We start from the raw sequence: 17,254 nt of genomic DNA, 5'->3' as shown, positions 1-17,254 counted from the left end.
CCCCTTCAGCTCCTTGGGTACTTTCTCTAGCTCCTCCATTGGGGGTCCTGTATTCCATCCAATAGCTGACTGTGAGCATCCACTTCGGTGTTTGCCAGGCACTGGCATAGCCTCACAAGAGGGCATCTGGGGTTTTCAACTGCTCTACTGCCTCTACCATTGCTGCTGCTGTCCATTGTTCATTTCTTTATGCTACTGTGCTGTCCACACTACTGAATTAGTGGAGAGCGGAGACTCTCCCACCTCTCACATTAGACCCTATGTTTCAGTACCAGGGGAGGGAGCAAGGAAGAGCATCTCTCGGCTGTATCACCAAGCCTAAACAGCTTATACCCAAAGGAGAGGTATTTGTGTCAAGGGGTCTTGTGTCTTTAGCTTTAGTAACAGCAGCCTTCTATTTCACCAAGGTTATGCCTTGTACAACCTATTTCACACTGGGTGAGGATCTATCCTCAGTAGCCGGGGCATCTATTTGTCTGCAGATTTCATGATGCCCTTGTTTTTAATAGCTAAGTAGTATTTCATGTGTAAACATATCACATTTTCTTTATCCATCTTTAGTTAAGAAACATCTAGTTTGTTCTAGTTTCTGGCTATTATGAGTAAAGTTGCTATGAACATAGTTGAGCAAGTGTCCTTGGATGGTGGAGCATCTTTTTGGGTCTATGACCAGGAGTAGTATGCCTGGGTCTTGATGTGGAACCAATTTCCATTTTCTGAGAAACCTCCAAATTAATTTCCAAAGTGGCTGTACTAGTTGCACTCCTACCAGTAACGGAGGAGTGTTCTCCTTATTCCTCCTCCTTGCTAGCATCTTTATGATTCTGACATCATCAATTACATCATTTGGACAGACACCATAATTTATTGTAACTCTAGATGATAATATGCCTCATCTATCATTATTGGCAGAATTTCTATTGACGTACATTTGCACTACACAGGATAAAACTGTATCCACTTTTCACCTGAGAGTGCTCCACCAGTGGCTTGCTTTATTCCTATGGCTTTGATATCTCCTGTCTCATGTTACTCTTCATTATCTTGAAATTTTGCTTTAAAGAACACTCTTTAGTCATTCCTGTGAGGCAGGACCAGAGACAGTGAGTTCCACAGCTTCTGACTGGGAGAGCTGCTATGTCTCCCTCACTTTTGAAGGGCTCTTTCCTGAGCACAGTGCTTGAGGCTGGGGGTTACTCTTCTCCAGCACAATGCCTATATCATCACCCTGCTCTCCTCTGAGACACTGGATATAGATCTGGTCCATCCTTGATTGTGAAGCTCTTCTCTCTGATGCTCCTGGGTTTTCCCTTTTCCTTGATGATTAATACCATGCTTGCTTTGTGTCTTGGCTACGGTCAACTGAAGGCTGCTGTGTTTCCTGACCTAATATTGCGAACCTCACCCAGGCAGGGAGCATTTTAAATCACAATCTCTTGAAATAAACCCCCTGTCTTCCTTCCATTTCTTCCCATCTGCAAATTTTCTTGTTCAAGTGTCTAGCCTGGAAACAGCATCCTCTTGTCTTTGGTTTTTCTGAGTGTTTCCCTTTGTACTTACCAACACGTGTGTCTCACTTTCTTTCCAAATCTCACATAGTGATTATAAGAAGTTTAGAAATGCCAGGGACTCCACAAAAACTAATATAAATATCTTGAATAGTTTGCTGTGTAAAATGTAGCCTCTTGTTCATGAATAATCTCTGGTGTGTAGCTGAGATCCGAGTTCTCTTCTAAAGTAATCAAGTGACAGAAGCAAGATTAAAACCCTATCTCAAGCAAGTTCTCCATGGTCTTGAAATGTCTATTCCATAAATGGGTTTCAGAGTCACAGGGTTAGCAAGGTTCCAGTGAGGGAAGCTGTGAAAGGTAATTATTCTTCATTCTATGCTGGGAGGACATATGTCATTAAGAAATTGGTCAGTTGATATTTTAGGATGTGATGTAATGATGACAACATATTAAATATACACAAAATTATTTCAAATGTGTGTATGTATGTATGTATGTATGTATGTATGAAGTTTATCATAAAAATGAATTATTAACATATAAAGACATTTCCACACATACAAGTACACACATACTACACACACACACATGTGTGTATATATATATATATATATATATATATATATATATATATATATATATATATATATATATATGCCTATGAAGCAGTGGCAACTTTCCTCTGTGCAATAGTTATATATTTTATCTTTTTTTGATTTTTTTCCTTTTCTACAAATTTCTATCCTCTTATTATATCCATGGTGGGAAAGTTATAAGAATTTTTCACCAGGTGATTTGCTCACCCTTCCCATCTTAATGTCATTGTTCTGTGGACATCTGTACACTACTGGGACAATTATGAGGCTCCCTCCCATGCTGGGCTTTATGAGCTAAGACCTAATAAATGAGGATTGGTGACTCCACTAAGAAATCAAGAAATGTGGTATCTTGACACATGTACTGGACGCTGTTGGTGAGAGTGGAAGGCAGAGGAGATGGGGAAAGAGTTTGGAAGAGGCTAAGTTCATCTTACCTTGGCACTTCTGATTTACCATCACTTTATCACTTTAAGATCCTACCCTTGGGCCAACACACAGCTGGATATGAAATATGAAACCTCTAGTTTCTGCATGGATTATTTTTTGTTGAGATTTGGTCTTTTTCCATGTTTTATAATGCTAAATACTGGGTCCCAAGCCCTGGCTGCCCGCAAGGGTGAGAGAATCTGCATGTAGACTCAAGTGAAACTATGTGACCTTACCCACTAAGTTATCCCAGACTGGTGAGTAAAGATGCCTACAGCTTATGGCTGGACAGAATAGAGATAGGTGGGGCTCAGGGTTCCCAGACTTGGGATTTGAGGAGAATTATGCTACTGAATTGTCCGGAACTTGGGAGAGAATTTAGCAAAAGAAAACAAGTGGCAAAGATGAGAAAATCCTTAGATGGAAAGTCCACTCCCCTTGAGAAAAATGAATGAACACCCACAAACTAACATTTTCAGGGTTTCAATATTTTCATATTAGTCTAACCTCTAACCCCAAATCCAACCAAACACCATAAAACACCAAAAAAACCATATAGGCTTAGCTGACTATATTTCCTGTTTAGCCTTTGATACCTTTATAGCCAATGACAGGAATGTCTGTGGTGTGGATGGGATGGACGGGAAAGGAGCACTGTGCCTCTTCTCTCTGTACAACACGTGCGCCTCCACACTGTCCTGTGGGCAGCCTCAGTGCTTATGTGTGCTCTTCATGCCCATTATGGTGAAGGTAGCAGCTATCAGTTTCTCGTACACAAGGAACATGAAGGCGGCTGTGAGCATTGTCTGCAGCAGCTTGGCTTCCAGGCCTTTGTAGAGTCCCATTATTCCAAAGTGCTTGACTCACTGCTGGTGAAGATGAGAGAGAACATTCCGAAGACTCCCCAGGGTACTGTTTTCTGGGTTCAGTCTATGACGTCCAAACCTCAGAATTGACTGTACTGTCTGCATGGGATAGGTGACTGTGGTGGTAATCGCTTTGGCTATTGCCCCAATGATGAACCCATCTAGAGAAGAGAGCTTCATCTGCTTCTTTAGAAGCTGCCGTTTTAAGCCCTCATAGAACATGAACTGGATGGCAGGGTTGAAGACCAACAGCAAGGAGGGAAAGGTGCCATTCCACAGAGCCAAGGTCCCTTCATCTCGAAAAATCTGGTGGAATGCATCGATAATGCCTTTGTAGTTAGTTGTTATAATGTCTTCATTCCGAAATTTTGCCCCCCTGCAGCTTCAGCCTGGTGTTTACCACCCAGAGTGGAGTAGTTAGCAGCACATTTACCACTCCTGCTATGAACCCAAACACCAGATCTTTTCCTGTAGAAGAACGTTGACCTTTGACCCACACTGCTTTGAGGCTATTAAAAGTGTAAAAATAGACAAAATTGGAGTAGCAGAGACTGGAAATAACTGGAAACCATCCTTGGTATGGTGCCAGGAGGCCTTCTTCCTTAATTATCTCCAAGAGCACTGCATGTGTTGTTTTTGAGTTTCTTTTCTCATCAACCTGAAGCTGAAGTCTTGCAGTATACAAGGGAAAGAACACTGTCATGGCAGTCACACTTCCCATGGCTCCAGCCATGGCATGTACCAGACTTTCATAGGACAGCACAGAGGCCATGATGCTACACTTTTCACTCAGGCTTCAGAGTGTGTGGGTTCGTGAAAGGCTGGAGTCTAACTTCTTGAGTTCTTTGTATATTTTGGATATCAGCTCTTTATTGGCTGTAGGGTTGGTAAAGTCCTTTTTCCAGTCTGTAGGTTGTTGTTTTGTCCTTTGCTTTACAGAAGCTTTATTGTTTCATGAGGTCCCATTTGTCATCGTTGACAAATGGCTCAGACTGACATTGCTGATCTGAGGGGCTGAGCCATTGGTGGTCTGCTCAGGAAAATTTCCCCTGTGCTGATGTGCGCTCCTTCCCACATTCTCTTCTATTAGATTCAGTGTATCTGCTTTTATGTGGAGGTCCGTGATCCACTTGGACTTGAGCTTTATATAAGGAGATAAAAAATCGATCAGTTTGGATTCTTCTACATACAGTCTGCCAGTTAGACAAGCACCATTTGTTGAAAAAAAATTTTTTTTTTTACCCTCTGTATGGTTTTGTCTTCTTTGTCAAAAGTCAAGTGACCATAGGTGTTGGGTTTGTTTCAGGGTCTTCAATTCTATTCCATTGATCTACCTGNCTGTCTATATACCAGTACCATGCAGTTTTTATCACTATCGCTCTGTAGTACAGCTTGTGGTCAGGGAGGATGATTCCCCCAGAAGTTCTTTTAGTGTTGAGAATTGTTTTCACTACCCTGGGTTTTTAGTTATTCCAGATGAAGTTGAGATTTTCTCTTTTTATCTCTGTAAAGAATTCAATTGGAATTTTGGTGGGGATTGCATTGAGTCTGTAGATGCTTTAAGTAAGATGACCATTTTTACTCTGCTAATTCTACCAATCCATGAGTATGGGAGATCTTCTTCAATTTTTTTTTCCTTCAGAGACTTGAAGTTCTTGTCATACAGATTTTTTTATTTGCTTGGTTAGAGTTATGACAAGATACTTTATATTATTTGTGACTATTGTAAAGGGCGTTGTTTCCTTAATTTATTTCTCAGCCCATTTATCCTTTGTATAAAGGAAGGCTACTGATTTTTTTTTGAGTTAATTTTATATCCGGCCACTTTTCTGAAGTTGTTTTCAGATGGAGGAGTTTCTGGTAGAATTTTTGGGGTCACTTATGTATACAATCATATCATTTGCAAATAGGGATACCGTGACTTCTTCCTTCCTGATTTTCTGTCACTTTGACCTCTTTTTGTTGTCTTATTGCACTAGCTAGAATTTCCAGTACTATACTGAATAAACAGGGAGAGTGGGCAACTTTGTCTTGTTCCTGATTTTAGAGGGATTGCTTCAAGTTTCTCTCCATTTACTTTGATGTTGGCTGTAGGATTGTTGTACACTGCTTTTATTATGTTTAGGTATGTGCCTTGAATTCCGGATCTTTCCAAGACTTTTAACATGATGGGTTGCTGTATTTTGGCAAAGGCTTTTTTCAGCATCTAATGAGAAAATCATGTGATTTTATTCTTTGAGTTTGTTTATATAGTGGATTACATTGATAGATTTCCATATTTTGAACCATCCCTTCATCCCTAAGATGAAGCCTACTTGATTGTGATGAATAATGGTTTTGATGTGTTCTTGGATTCAGTTTGTGAGAATTTTATTGAGTATTTTTGCATCTATATGCATAACTGAGATTGATCTTGAGTTCCCCTTCTTTGTTGGGTCTTTGCATGGTTTGGGTATCAGTGTAACTGTGGCTTCATAGAATGAATTAGGTAGTAATCCTTCTCTTTATATTTTGTGGATTAGCATGAGAAGTCTTGGTATTAGGTCTTCTTTAAAGATCTTACATAATTTTGTAATAAAAACCACTTGGGCCTGGGCTTTTTTTGGTTAGGAGACTTTTAATGGCTGTGTCTATTTCCTTAGGGGTTATGGGACTGTTTAGATAGTTTATCTGATCCTGATTTAACTTTGGTACCTGGTGTCTGTCTAGAAAATCATCCATTTCATCTAGATTTTCCAGTTTTGTTGAGTATAGACTTTTGTAGTAGGATCTGATGATTTTTTTAAAATTTTTTCAGTTTCTGTTGTTATGTCTCCCCTTTCATTTCTGATTTTGTTAATTTGGATACTGACTCCGGGCCCTTTAATTAGTTTAATCTATCTTGTTGATTTTCTCAAAGAACCAGCTCTTAGTTTTCTTGATTCTTTGTACAGTTCTCTTTGTTTCTAATTGGTTGATATCTGCCCTGAGTTTTATTATTTCCTGCCATTTACAAGAGGTTGTGTGTGTTTGCTTCTATTTTTCTAGACCTTTCATATGTATTATTAATTTGCTAGTGTAGGATGTCTCCAATTTCTTTATGAAGGCACTTGGTGTTATGAATTTTCCTCTTAGCACTGATTTCATTGTGTCCCATAAGTTTGAGTATACTGTGCCTTCATTTTTATTAAATTCTAGAAAGTATTTTTACTTTCTTCCACTCCTATTACTCTTAGGTTTGGTCCTTTCATTGTGTCCTGAAATTCCTGGATGTTTTGGGTTAGGAGGTATTTGCACTTTGCATTTTCTTTTACTGTTGTGTCAATATCTCCCATGGTATCTTCTATGACAGAGTCTCTCTCTTCTATCTCTTGTATTCTGTTGGTGATGCTTGTGTATGTTGGTTTTCCATCTTCAGGGTTGCCTCATTTTGTGATTTCTTTATTGTTTCTATTTCAATTTTTAGATCCTGGACATTTTTGTTCAATTCCATCACCTATTTGATTGTGTTTTCCTATATTTCTTTAAGGGGTTTATGTGTTTCTCTTAAAGGGCTTCTACCTATTTAGCTGTGTTCTGTATTTCTTTAAGGGAGTTATTTATGTCCTCCTTAAGGTCCTTTATCATCCTTATGAGATAGGATTTTAGGTTAGAATCTTGCTTTTCAGGTATGTTAGGGTATCTAGGGCTGGCTGTAGTGGGTGAACTGGGTTGTGATGGTACCACTTAGCATTGGTTTCTGTTGCTTATATTCTTGTGTTTGCCCTTTGCCATCTGACTATCTCTCCTGTTAACAGGCTCCTCTCTGACTGGAGCCTGTCCCTCCTATGAGCCTGGCTATGATGAGCCTCCTCGAGTCAGGCTGTCCCTGAGTGTGGGAGGGGGTCTGGTACTCCTGATCTGCAAGCCTGGTTATGACAGACCTCCCAAGAGTCAAGCTATCTCTTGGTATTGGCATGGAACATGGGAGGTGTGGGGTGCTGGAGCACCTGATCTGCCCCCTGGTGCAGTTGTGGACTGGAAGGATGATGGCCATAGCCATATTAAAACTGTGTTTGTCTCTTCTGCAGATGAAGAATATAATCAAGTACAGGACTTAGGCTGTGACACCATCCAGGTGTGTGTCTGGTAATGTAACTGTACATGAATTCTTATCTCCATAGATGCTGGAGCCCCAACCTACATGTATGAGTATCAGTATCGCCCAAGCTTTGTATCAGACAATAGACCCCAGGAATTGTTAGGAGACCATGCTGATGAACTCTTCTCTGTATGGGGAGCCCCGTTTTTAAAAGGTAATGTCTCTTTGCTGGCCATGTTCTTGGTGATATGAGGCTTCAGCTTGTGTCTTGCCTTGATGGCCTTGAGTGAGTTTCTCCTTTTAAACTTGCATTCTTTATGCTTTGTGACAGGTATCAGCTATAAGACAGTTCCCAGTCTCTCTCCTTTAACACACATGATGGGATTATGTTACTGTGTTCCCATAGTTAGTCATTCTCAGAATCCTGATCTGTAATCCCAGGAGGAAAAGTGGAAGGTCACCGCAGGCCTTGCTTTAGGGCAAGAGTGCCAGAATTTAATTTTCCTCTCATAAGTATTACACTGTGAGTGCAGTGGGGTGTGAGGAATATTTCTAACCTTGAATAAGGTCTATCATGTTCCTACTCACCATCTGGCATACACACACACACACACACACACACACACACACACACACACANACACACACACACACACACACACACACACACACACACATACACATATAATGGTGTACTTAGGGAACCTTTCACAACTTAGGGAACCTTTCACAAAGGTCTTCAATACTTTACTTTTCAACAGTTTGGCATACTTGGTGAATTATGTCCCTCATAGCATACCAGTGTCTCTGAGCATCTCTGCTGGATATCTACTCAGTATCATTCCAGTTCTGATTGTTTTTAGATTCTATGAAGAAGTATATGTGTCAAAGGTAGCCCTAAGAGCAAGCAACCCTGGTGGTAAAGCTGGGGGGAGTTGAGTGTTGTTGCCATTAAATCCCAAGGAGGAAATTCCAGGCAGGTGAGCGTGACAGAAAAAGGCAGAGAACATCTGGAATGTTCCTCTTGATTTTAAATTGAGGGCACACTCACCAAGATCTTCTTAAAAGGCAGATTTTTGACTCAGTGAGTCTGCAATAAAGGCCAAAAGTGCATTTCTTTCCTTCAAAGAGTAACCAGGCCTGAGTCCATTTATCTTATAGATCAGGGTAGACAGGTAATCCATTCAGAGACAAGATGGCATTTCTTAAAGGTGCTCAGATTCAAATACAACTGCTCATTAACCACATCTTAAATTAAGTAGCTAATTTTTTCTATTCCTTCTTTCTCACAGAGGGCGCTTCAGAAGAGGAGATCAACCTCAGCAAGATGGTGATGAAATTCTGGGCCAACTTTGCTCGGAATGGGTGAGACGGGTGGCTATAATGCCCAAGCTAGAGGTGTGGTGCCATGAGTCATACATACCCCTGAGGAAGGACTAGTTTTCTAATGTTTGAGTGATCATCCTTCTGTCCCTCTGACTATAGCATTCTCACAAGGAGGGCTGGGTTAATCCAGTTTGTAGTTATGATGATGTTTGTGACAGTTCAACATGAAGGAGAGGATGTGAATTTTGGCTCAGACTTTGGGTCTTGCTCATTTTGTCTATTAGCTCTTGTGTTGGAGCAAAACATCATGTTGTGGAGCATACAGTAGGTCAAAGCTCCTTACCTTCTGCCATTCATGAATGGAAGGAAAGGGCCAGGATCCTACTATAATCCTCAGTGGAAAGTCTTCCATGATCATCCTCCTCCAAGTTCTCTCTGCCATGTTCCAATGGCACCATCAGGAGGGGATCAAAGCTTCAAATCATGAGCATTTGGGGTAGTATTAAGTTCTAAATTATACTGTCCCGCCCATGACCCACAAGAAGTTTGTGCCCATCACAGAAATTCATTACCACACATACCTAACTTCTTATTATTTTTAATACTGTTTTGATATCCAAATCCAAAGACTTCCCAGTCTCAGGCAAACCTTTGCTATAAAAACTCACACCAGCAAAAAAGTAACAAATTCCTAAGATACAAGGAAAATAGCCACACGTTGCTGTTCTACAGGGAGGGACAGGAGAATAGCAATGAGGAACGATACTAAAGCAGGTCCAAAAACCAAGAGAGAATTTAAATCTTAAATCTCCTTTGGTACATCTAGGAATCTATTGACAGACATGGGCTCTGAATGCTGGGGAATGCATTCTAAAGTCTCAATGCCTATAGCCTCTGTGGCCACTAGAGTTCCCTGATAGTTTGAATAAGAATGACCCCATAAATTTATATAGTTGAGTGCATAGTCACCAGGAAGTGAAGCTCTTTGGATTAGAACAATTTGTGGGTATGGCCTTGTTAAAGGAAGTATAGACTCGGGGTAGACTTTGAGGTTTCAAAAGCCCTTGTCAGGCCCAGTCTCTCTCTGCCTGTAGGTCAGTGTAGCTATCACTCCACTACCATGCATGCTGCCATGCTCCTGCCATGATAACAATGTACTAAGCCACTAAAAGTTTACTCCAAGTCCCAATTAAGTGCTTTATTTTATAAGAGTTTCCTTGGCCACAGTGTCTCTTCACTCCAAGAGTGACTAAGACAGTCATTCTGCTCATGGTCTGAATGTTTCCTGGCCGATGTTCCAAGCCATGCCAGTTATGACTTACTAAAGTCTCCATCAAAATGACACTTTACTGTCATAGCTTCATGCATCATGCTCTTAGGGTTGCTACCAGAGACATCAAACCTTCGACCCACTTGGTGATCGCCCATGCTTTCACTTGAAAAACCAAATAGAAACCTTGATGGCCTCATGGGCCTTGCATTTTGCTTACCTGCAAAATCAGTGCAATGCAATGATGTCAAGATCTAACTATAGTTTGAGGTAGAGTTAAGGCCCGTGGACCATCAGCTATAAAGCCCCCAAGAACCTGAACAAAGGGAAGCAAATCCCAGAAAATCAATTCTTTACACCATACTGTAGATGAAGGACATTTAATGCTAATATTTCAAGAAATGTCTTTGAAGCAAGTGATGCCCTTGTGAAGGACCATCTTGCAGACTCCTGAGACATCCTCAGGAATATGTCCTCCTTTCATCTGTTCAGAAGACTTGCATCTTTTTTTGGCCCTACTCTTAATTTTGAAACACAGAATAATTAAATTCTTTATGCTGTATTTTTTTCCTTTTATTTCACTGTAAGTCTAATTGAAACCAACAAAAAGCACCTTAACATAGCCTGAAAGCTCTGATGCTTTTGAACAAACCCATCACTTATGCAGTCTACTGCCACTGCAACCAACCTATCAAAAAAGGTCGGGGAATGGACAAATGTAGACATAATGTAACACTAATTATCTCTATTCAAGTTCTGCACAGAGGCTTCATTACCCTCTGAAATGTCACAAGCTTGGCTTCATTGTCTTCTTTCTTTTTAGAACACACTAGAATCTAGAATACCCTACTCACCTATTCTGAGTTTACTAGAGTATGCTCTCCAAACTTCCAAATTCCTTCACAAACCAATTAAAAATCATTACAAACTACAATGCCAGCTTAACCATAGAGTGACCCCTTTCTCAGAAGCAATTTTAGATGTTAGCTTTCAAAGACTTTGACAAAATGCCCAAAGTCCACTCACTTAAATGGATGTTATATCTAGCTCTGAAGTTCACTTGAACTTTTCACTTGAGGCTTGTGCTGAGGCAGAGCAACATGTAGTCAGGAAGCTATGACGGGAAGGAGTGGGACCCCAGGACTATTCAAGGTGGCCAGCATTTGCTTCTTCTAACTACACTCCACCCTTATTCCACTATCTTCTAGCTTAGTACAAGCCTGAACACATGAGGATTTGCAGAGAATGCAAAATTTATATCATAACAAACTTAAAAAAAAAAAATCTGTGCCAGGGGATAGACACCTGTCCATTTGATCTGTGGAAGGTTACAGGCTTCTTGGCAGAGATAAACCAGGGCATCTTTATGCATCTTTAAGTAACATGAAAGCAGCAAGTTTTGGTGAGTTTCTAAAGAGAAATTCTTTATTCTGTTCACAGGAACCCTAATGGTGAAGGGCTGCCTCATTGGCCAAAGTATGACCAGAAAGAAGGATATCTTCAGATTGGAGTCCCAGCACAGGCAGCCCATAGGCTGAAAGACAAGGAAGTGGACTTTTGGACTGAGCTCAGAGCCAAGGAAACAGCAGAAAGGTCATCCCATAGGGAACATGTTGAGCTGTGATTAGGAGGCCCAGACAGGTTTGAGAGTCTGGAGCTAAGAAAAGGGTGTTTGTTCCTGTTATTGTTTCCAAAATCAGTCATGTAGCATGAGTACAAACACAATATGGAGAAACATTTGATTTTATGCTTTCAAATTTTTGGTTTTTGTTATTTGTTTTTTGAGACAGGGTTACCTGTGTGTAGCCCTGGCTTTCCTGGAACTCACTATGTAGACCAGGCTAGTATTGAACTCAGAGACCCACCTGCCTCTGCCTCCCAAGTTCTGGTCTTAAAGGCATGTGACACAACTGACTGGCCATATGCTTTCAATTTTTAATGATACCACAAAAACATTCCCTTAGAAATCAAGCCAGAGTCTTTGGCTCAAAATGGATCTATATGCATTAGTGTACTAATTAGTGTACAGTGTTTTTGTACACTGTATAAAATTTACCCTTGTGTTATTCAAATGCTCATTTCTCTGCCCTCGTGTCTTGTTTCATTCTGGACATGGCATTGAAATGCTTACACCAAGTATATCCTGTCTCACATTTGTGTAAACATTTCTTACCACTTATTCTCTGCCTTGTCAATAAATGCTGATCACCCAGTGGCTGAGCAGAATAGAGAATAAGGCAGGACATCTGCCAATGAGAAGAAGAGAAGAAGGGAGAGGAAAAAGAGGGGGAGGAGGAAGAGGAGAGAGAGAGAGAGAGAGAGAGAGAGAGAGAGAGAGAGAGAGAGAGATCAGGGGTAGGATGGAGGAATTAGAGCCACCAAGAAGGGATCTGAAAAGCCACATCAATAACAACATGCAAGTATCAGTTGGCTGAGAGGCAGCCAGATTAGCATAGAAAGTACAGGTAGATCATTGAATTGCTCAGCTATTGAGGTGCACTTTTAAATAAATATTGGTTTATCCGTGTGATTATTGGGGACTAACATAAAGAAATATAGCCACTGGCTAAATTCACTGCTTACATTTATATTAAGAATAATTCATTTACGCATTAGAGAAGGGAGCATGGAGAGAGATTCAACATCATGAGATGCCACCTCCACGGGAGGTGGATAGATGATTGACTGTCCCAATGTCTGAACGAAACAAGCAGACTGTGGGGGTGGGGAGATGTTTTTGTTTCTGTTTGCTACCTTTTCCTGGGTCCAGTGGCAGATTTGGGGCCCATAAAGCAGGAATGGAGGCAAAGGAAGACTGAAAGATAGCAGGGCAAATTACTTTATAATCACAGCCTTACATCCATGGCATGGCACACTCTATTCAGATGAGAGCACTAGCAGGCTCCAGTCTCCTCCTTTATAGACCTGAGGGTTGTGGTGCATATGACCTCTCTGAGCTGGCTCTGCTCTGTCTGCAGCTGTTCTACAGAGGACATCTGTAGGTTCCACATGTGTGGACATGAGGACATGAGTGGTTCCACAGTTTGTGGTTATTCTGACATGACATACATTGTCTGCTTTTCCTTTGAAATCCATGCCAAGGCTTCCATGAGTCAATAATTTGCATTCGGTGTGACTGAAGACCCAGCATCATGGATGATGACAATGGCTGTCCCCAGAAGGTGGGGAAGACAGGCTCTTAGAGTCTAGCTGTAGGGGCTCCTTAGTGCTTAGGTGTCATCAGGCAGGGAAACATACCCTCTCCCTCTCTCATGGCTTGCATGACAGGAACTATGAAAATTCTATTCTCAAGAAAACACGTTACATTCTTGAGAGATATACATGGGATCTGAACAATTCCTACAATGCCCATGAGGCATCTTTCTCCTACAGATGAAAATTTGTGGCTTAATTTTTTAAGTCTTTAATCTTGTCATCTCCCATAATTTTCTTGTTCCCAACATCAAATAGACTTCTGCTATCAAACTGCATGTTTCTGTATTGCATTTTGCTGCTGTCTCTCACTGCAAGCAGAGCTAATAGCTCCTACCGATAATCAAGGTCCACTTGAATGTTGTTCTGTGAGAAGTTTCCACTACCAGTTTAATTAAAAGCCCCCTTTAATCTCAGTCACAAGCAAAAATCTCAGACTGGGAGCACAGTGCAGACAACTTCTTTGCCCAAATAAAATAAAACTAGCCTCTATTAGGCATTTCCAAAGTTTTACTTTTAAAACATGGCATTATTTATGGAGTTTACTCTCTAGTACTAGGCAATCAGGTTACCAAAAACCAAACAAAAAGGAAAAAAAGAAAGAAAATACCAAAAATCTCATAATGCTTTTAGTAAGTTTAAAATTTGGCCATCCTCTGTCAGACGCCTTCAGAGTAATTCCATAAGCCTCCGTACACCCATCAATTTATCTAACACTTTAGTGGAGTGCATATGATGCCAGGCCTGAGATATGGGTAAGCCATGTCCCATTGCATGCTATACTTAGCTGTATTTATGACAGGGTTGGGCCATGTGGAGAACACTAACCTGAGAAGTCAAAAGACTCAGATTCTACCACCCAGCTTTGCAGACTTTTTTTGGAAAAGATGGTATGAGGGACTTTTGGGAAGGTTCTGCCTCATACATCCCCTTTCCAGGGCTTGTCACTATACATCATCAGTGTAGACTACATTGCCCTGTTTCTGGAATCTTCACTTGCCTGTCTCATATTGTCATGTTTTGGCCATTGTGAAAGCTACCAGAACCCAAATTAAGTCACTTGTGTCCGTTTGAAGCAAAAGTAATGCCAGGGGAGTTACAAGAAGGGAATCAAGAAACATTACACAGGAGTCTGTCAAAATTGCATCCTTCTACAAGTGCCATTGTAACATAAAATTAGCATATTCTGGGGGGATTCTAGTCTGGCAGCATCTATTGAGACTTTAACCAATGTTACTGATCCTTATAGTCAATGAATGGTGTTTCAAAATAGCATTTTAACAACAATCCTGATGGTTTTGCTTTTAAGTTTCCTTTAACCAGCAGCCTCCAGCAATCTCCATGGAATCTTATCCTGCATCCCAATGTCCCATGTTTACTACCAAATAAAAGCCAGCATTCTTTAAGTATCTCTCTCCTTCCATGTTTTTATTTAAAGGTTGACTCCCATGGACATACCATCTATACCATTAGAGTTCTGTCAGTTTATTGAATCTTTTTCCTGTAATGTGTTATTCCAATAAGGAGCTTTAATACTATTCCCATATATGGAAGAGATGTATTAATTGCAATAATTTGAAAGCTGGCATTGAAAATGTGTCACTTTTCTAAAACTGTATAAACAAACAAAATTATAACGTACAAAAAAAATGCCTTGTTAAAAAGTAATATATCCCAAAATAAATCATCCAATATAGAAACTGAATCACTGATAGTCATTTAGTAAAATAAGGAGTACCTACCTTGCCCATCATTGTGACAGGCAGTTCCCCAACAAGGGTCCTGATCACTGTAGACATCTCCTTAAGCTTCAGAGGATGTCTTCTTCTGACATAGAAAAGATCAATCTCCCTGGAGTCAATCTTGTCTCAAGACCAACTGGCAGAATCTTTTATACATCGATGAGAACCATTGGAAGAACTGCTCTCTTCATGCATACAACTGGCCATCTCGAGGGGCATAAAATACATGAACCCTGGCCAAGCACACCAGAGAATCATCCTAAGACTGAAAGAATCTATCAGTGAGAAGAAGACCAGGTGTGAAATGAGAACAGCCTGAAATCCCTAAGTCTAACAGAGAAAGTCATAAACTCAAGAAGGAAATTTAAGGAGACACTAGTAAAATGCAAAGACCTCCCATGTTCATGAATAGGGAGATTTTGTATTGGCTAAATGGCCATAACATGTAGAAAGAAAGGTACAGATTTAGATTAATACCCAATAAAATCCATATGACATTAAAGAAATCCTGAAGTTCATATAGAAACAAGAGTCACTGAATGGACAAAGCAGCAACTGCGTAACAATACAAATGCTAAAGAATGGCAAAGCACCATTCTAAAACATACTACAGAGCCTTAGTAACAAAAGGAGCAGGGTGGTGGCATTAAAATAGATACCTAGCAACATATCAAGAGCTGGGATCTTTACAGGTGTATGTGAGTGTCCTCAGACAGTGAGCACCTTAAAAAAAAAAAAAAAAATAGACACCTAGGTAGCCCCGAGGAATGAAATGGAAGGACTCTGAAACAAATCCATGCAACTATAGCCAACTGATTATTGACAAAGCACTAAAAATATACATTGGAGAAAGACAATTTTTAAGTGGTGCTGGGAAAAATGTCTGTGGGAGTTTGAATATGCTTGGCCCAGGGAGTGGCACTATTAGTGTGTGTGTGTGTGTGTGTGTGTGTGTGTGTGTGTGTGTGTGCATGTGTGTGTGTGTGTGTGTGTGTGTGTTTGCTATAATAGGTGTGGCCTTATTGGAGGAAGTGTGACACTGTCAGGGTGAGCTTTGAAGCCCTCTTTCTAGCTGCCTGGGAGAGTGTTCTGGCTGTACTTGGATCAAGGATGTAGAACTCTCAGCTCATTCTCTAGCACCATGTCTATAAGGATGTTGCCATGCTTCTTGCCATCATGATAACAGACTGAACCTCTGTCCCTATAAGCCACATCCAATTAAATGTTCTCCAAATATAAGAGGTGCCTTGGTCATGGTATCTCTTCATAGCAATAAAACCCTAACTAAGACAATGGCTGTGCGTATTTAGAAATTAGAAGCTAGTCACCTGTTTCCGCCCTGTAGAAAATTCATCTTAAAATGGAAAAATAATCTTGCTGAACTGTATAAAACTGTAGAACAAAGACACAATGGAGATACATCAGGCCTGGTTACAAATATTTCTCAAGTAGGATTCTGGAAATAAAAACAAGTACTGGCATTTGAGTTTCTATCAAAGTGAGAAGTTATGTTCAACAAAATATACAACCAACAGCTACATCAACAAAACAACTTTTACATGGAAGGCCCAGGGAAGATCTGGAGGAGGAGGCAGGAGGATTGTAACAGCCTGTGGGCCAGGAAGTCCGTTGGAAGATTGCATTTCCTAGAGACGACAGGGAAGTTACACCTAAGCTACCTCAACAATTTGGCTGCCAAAACAAGTCTGGAACAATGGTACAAGAAATAGATGAGCTAACATGGAGGATTGAAATCTCAAGCAGCTCCACCTCAAGACACAGTAATACAGGCAACTAATGATTGCTAAGGGAAGGAGCATTGGCCCATCCTCAGGATGAAACCCCTAAGCGATTCTCCAATAGAATGTGGTCAGACTGAAATGATATAAACACAAGCCACACTATCTGGACTCTGTGTGTGTGTGTGTGTGTGTGTGTGTGTGTGTGTGTATGTATATTAATAATTCAAACAAAGGGATTTACCAGCATGAGAGTGAGTGAGACTTGGGGGGGGGGGCATAGTAGGGGTAGCAAGGGAGGGGAAGCAGGAGGGTTTGAGGGATAACAGGGAAAGTAATGTAATTACATTTCTTTCTTTCTTTCTTTCTTTCTTTCTTTCTTTCTTTCTTTCTTTCTTTCTTTCTTTTTTGTTTGTTTGTTTTTTCGAGACAGGGTTTCTCTGTATAGCCCTGGCTGATCTGGAACTCACTCTGTCTGTAGACCAGGCTGGCCTCGAACTCA

The 17,254-nt window shown here is 40.6% G+C and overlaps 1 protein-coding gene and 1 pseudogene across 1 annotated transcript in view; one reads left to right on the top strand and one right to left on the bottom strand.

The window, feature by feature from the left end:
- The window catches only part of LOC110337257 (liver carboxylesterase 1), a 34,014-nt gene extending 21,449 nt beyond the window's left edge, over positions 1-12,565 (top strand). Inside the window, exons 12-14 of the mRNA XM_021220061.2 lie at positions 7,545-7,676; positions 8,755-8,827; positions 11,499-12,565. Of these exons, the coding sequence (XP_021075720.1) occupies positions 7,545-7,676; positions 8,755-8,827; positions 11,499-11,682 (389 nt within the window). The 3' untranslated portion in view covers positions 11,683-12,565. The remainder of the gene's footprint in view (positions 1-7,544; positions 7,677-8,754; positions 8,828-11,498) is intronic.
- Positions 3,247-4,174, bottom strand: LOC110337258 (annotated as a pseudogene).
- Positions 12,566-17,254: the final 4,689 nt, after the last annotated feature.

The sequence above is a fragment of the Mus pahari genome, chromosome 20 (assembly GCF_900095145.1).
Source record: "Mus pahari chromosome 20, PAHARI_EIJ_v1.1, whole genome shotgun sequence".
Taxonomy (NCBI): Eukaryota; Metazoa; Chordata; class Mammalia; order Rodentia; family Muridae; genus Mus; species Mus pahari.
Note: the sequence above shows the minus strand (reverse complement) of the source record. Positions and strands in the feature narration are given on the sequence as shown.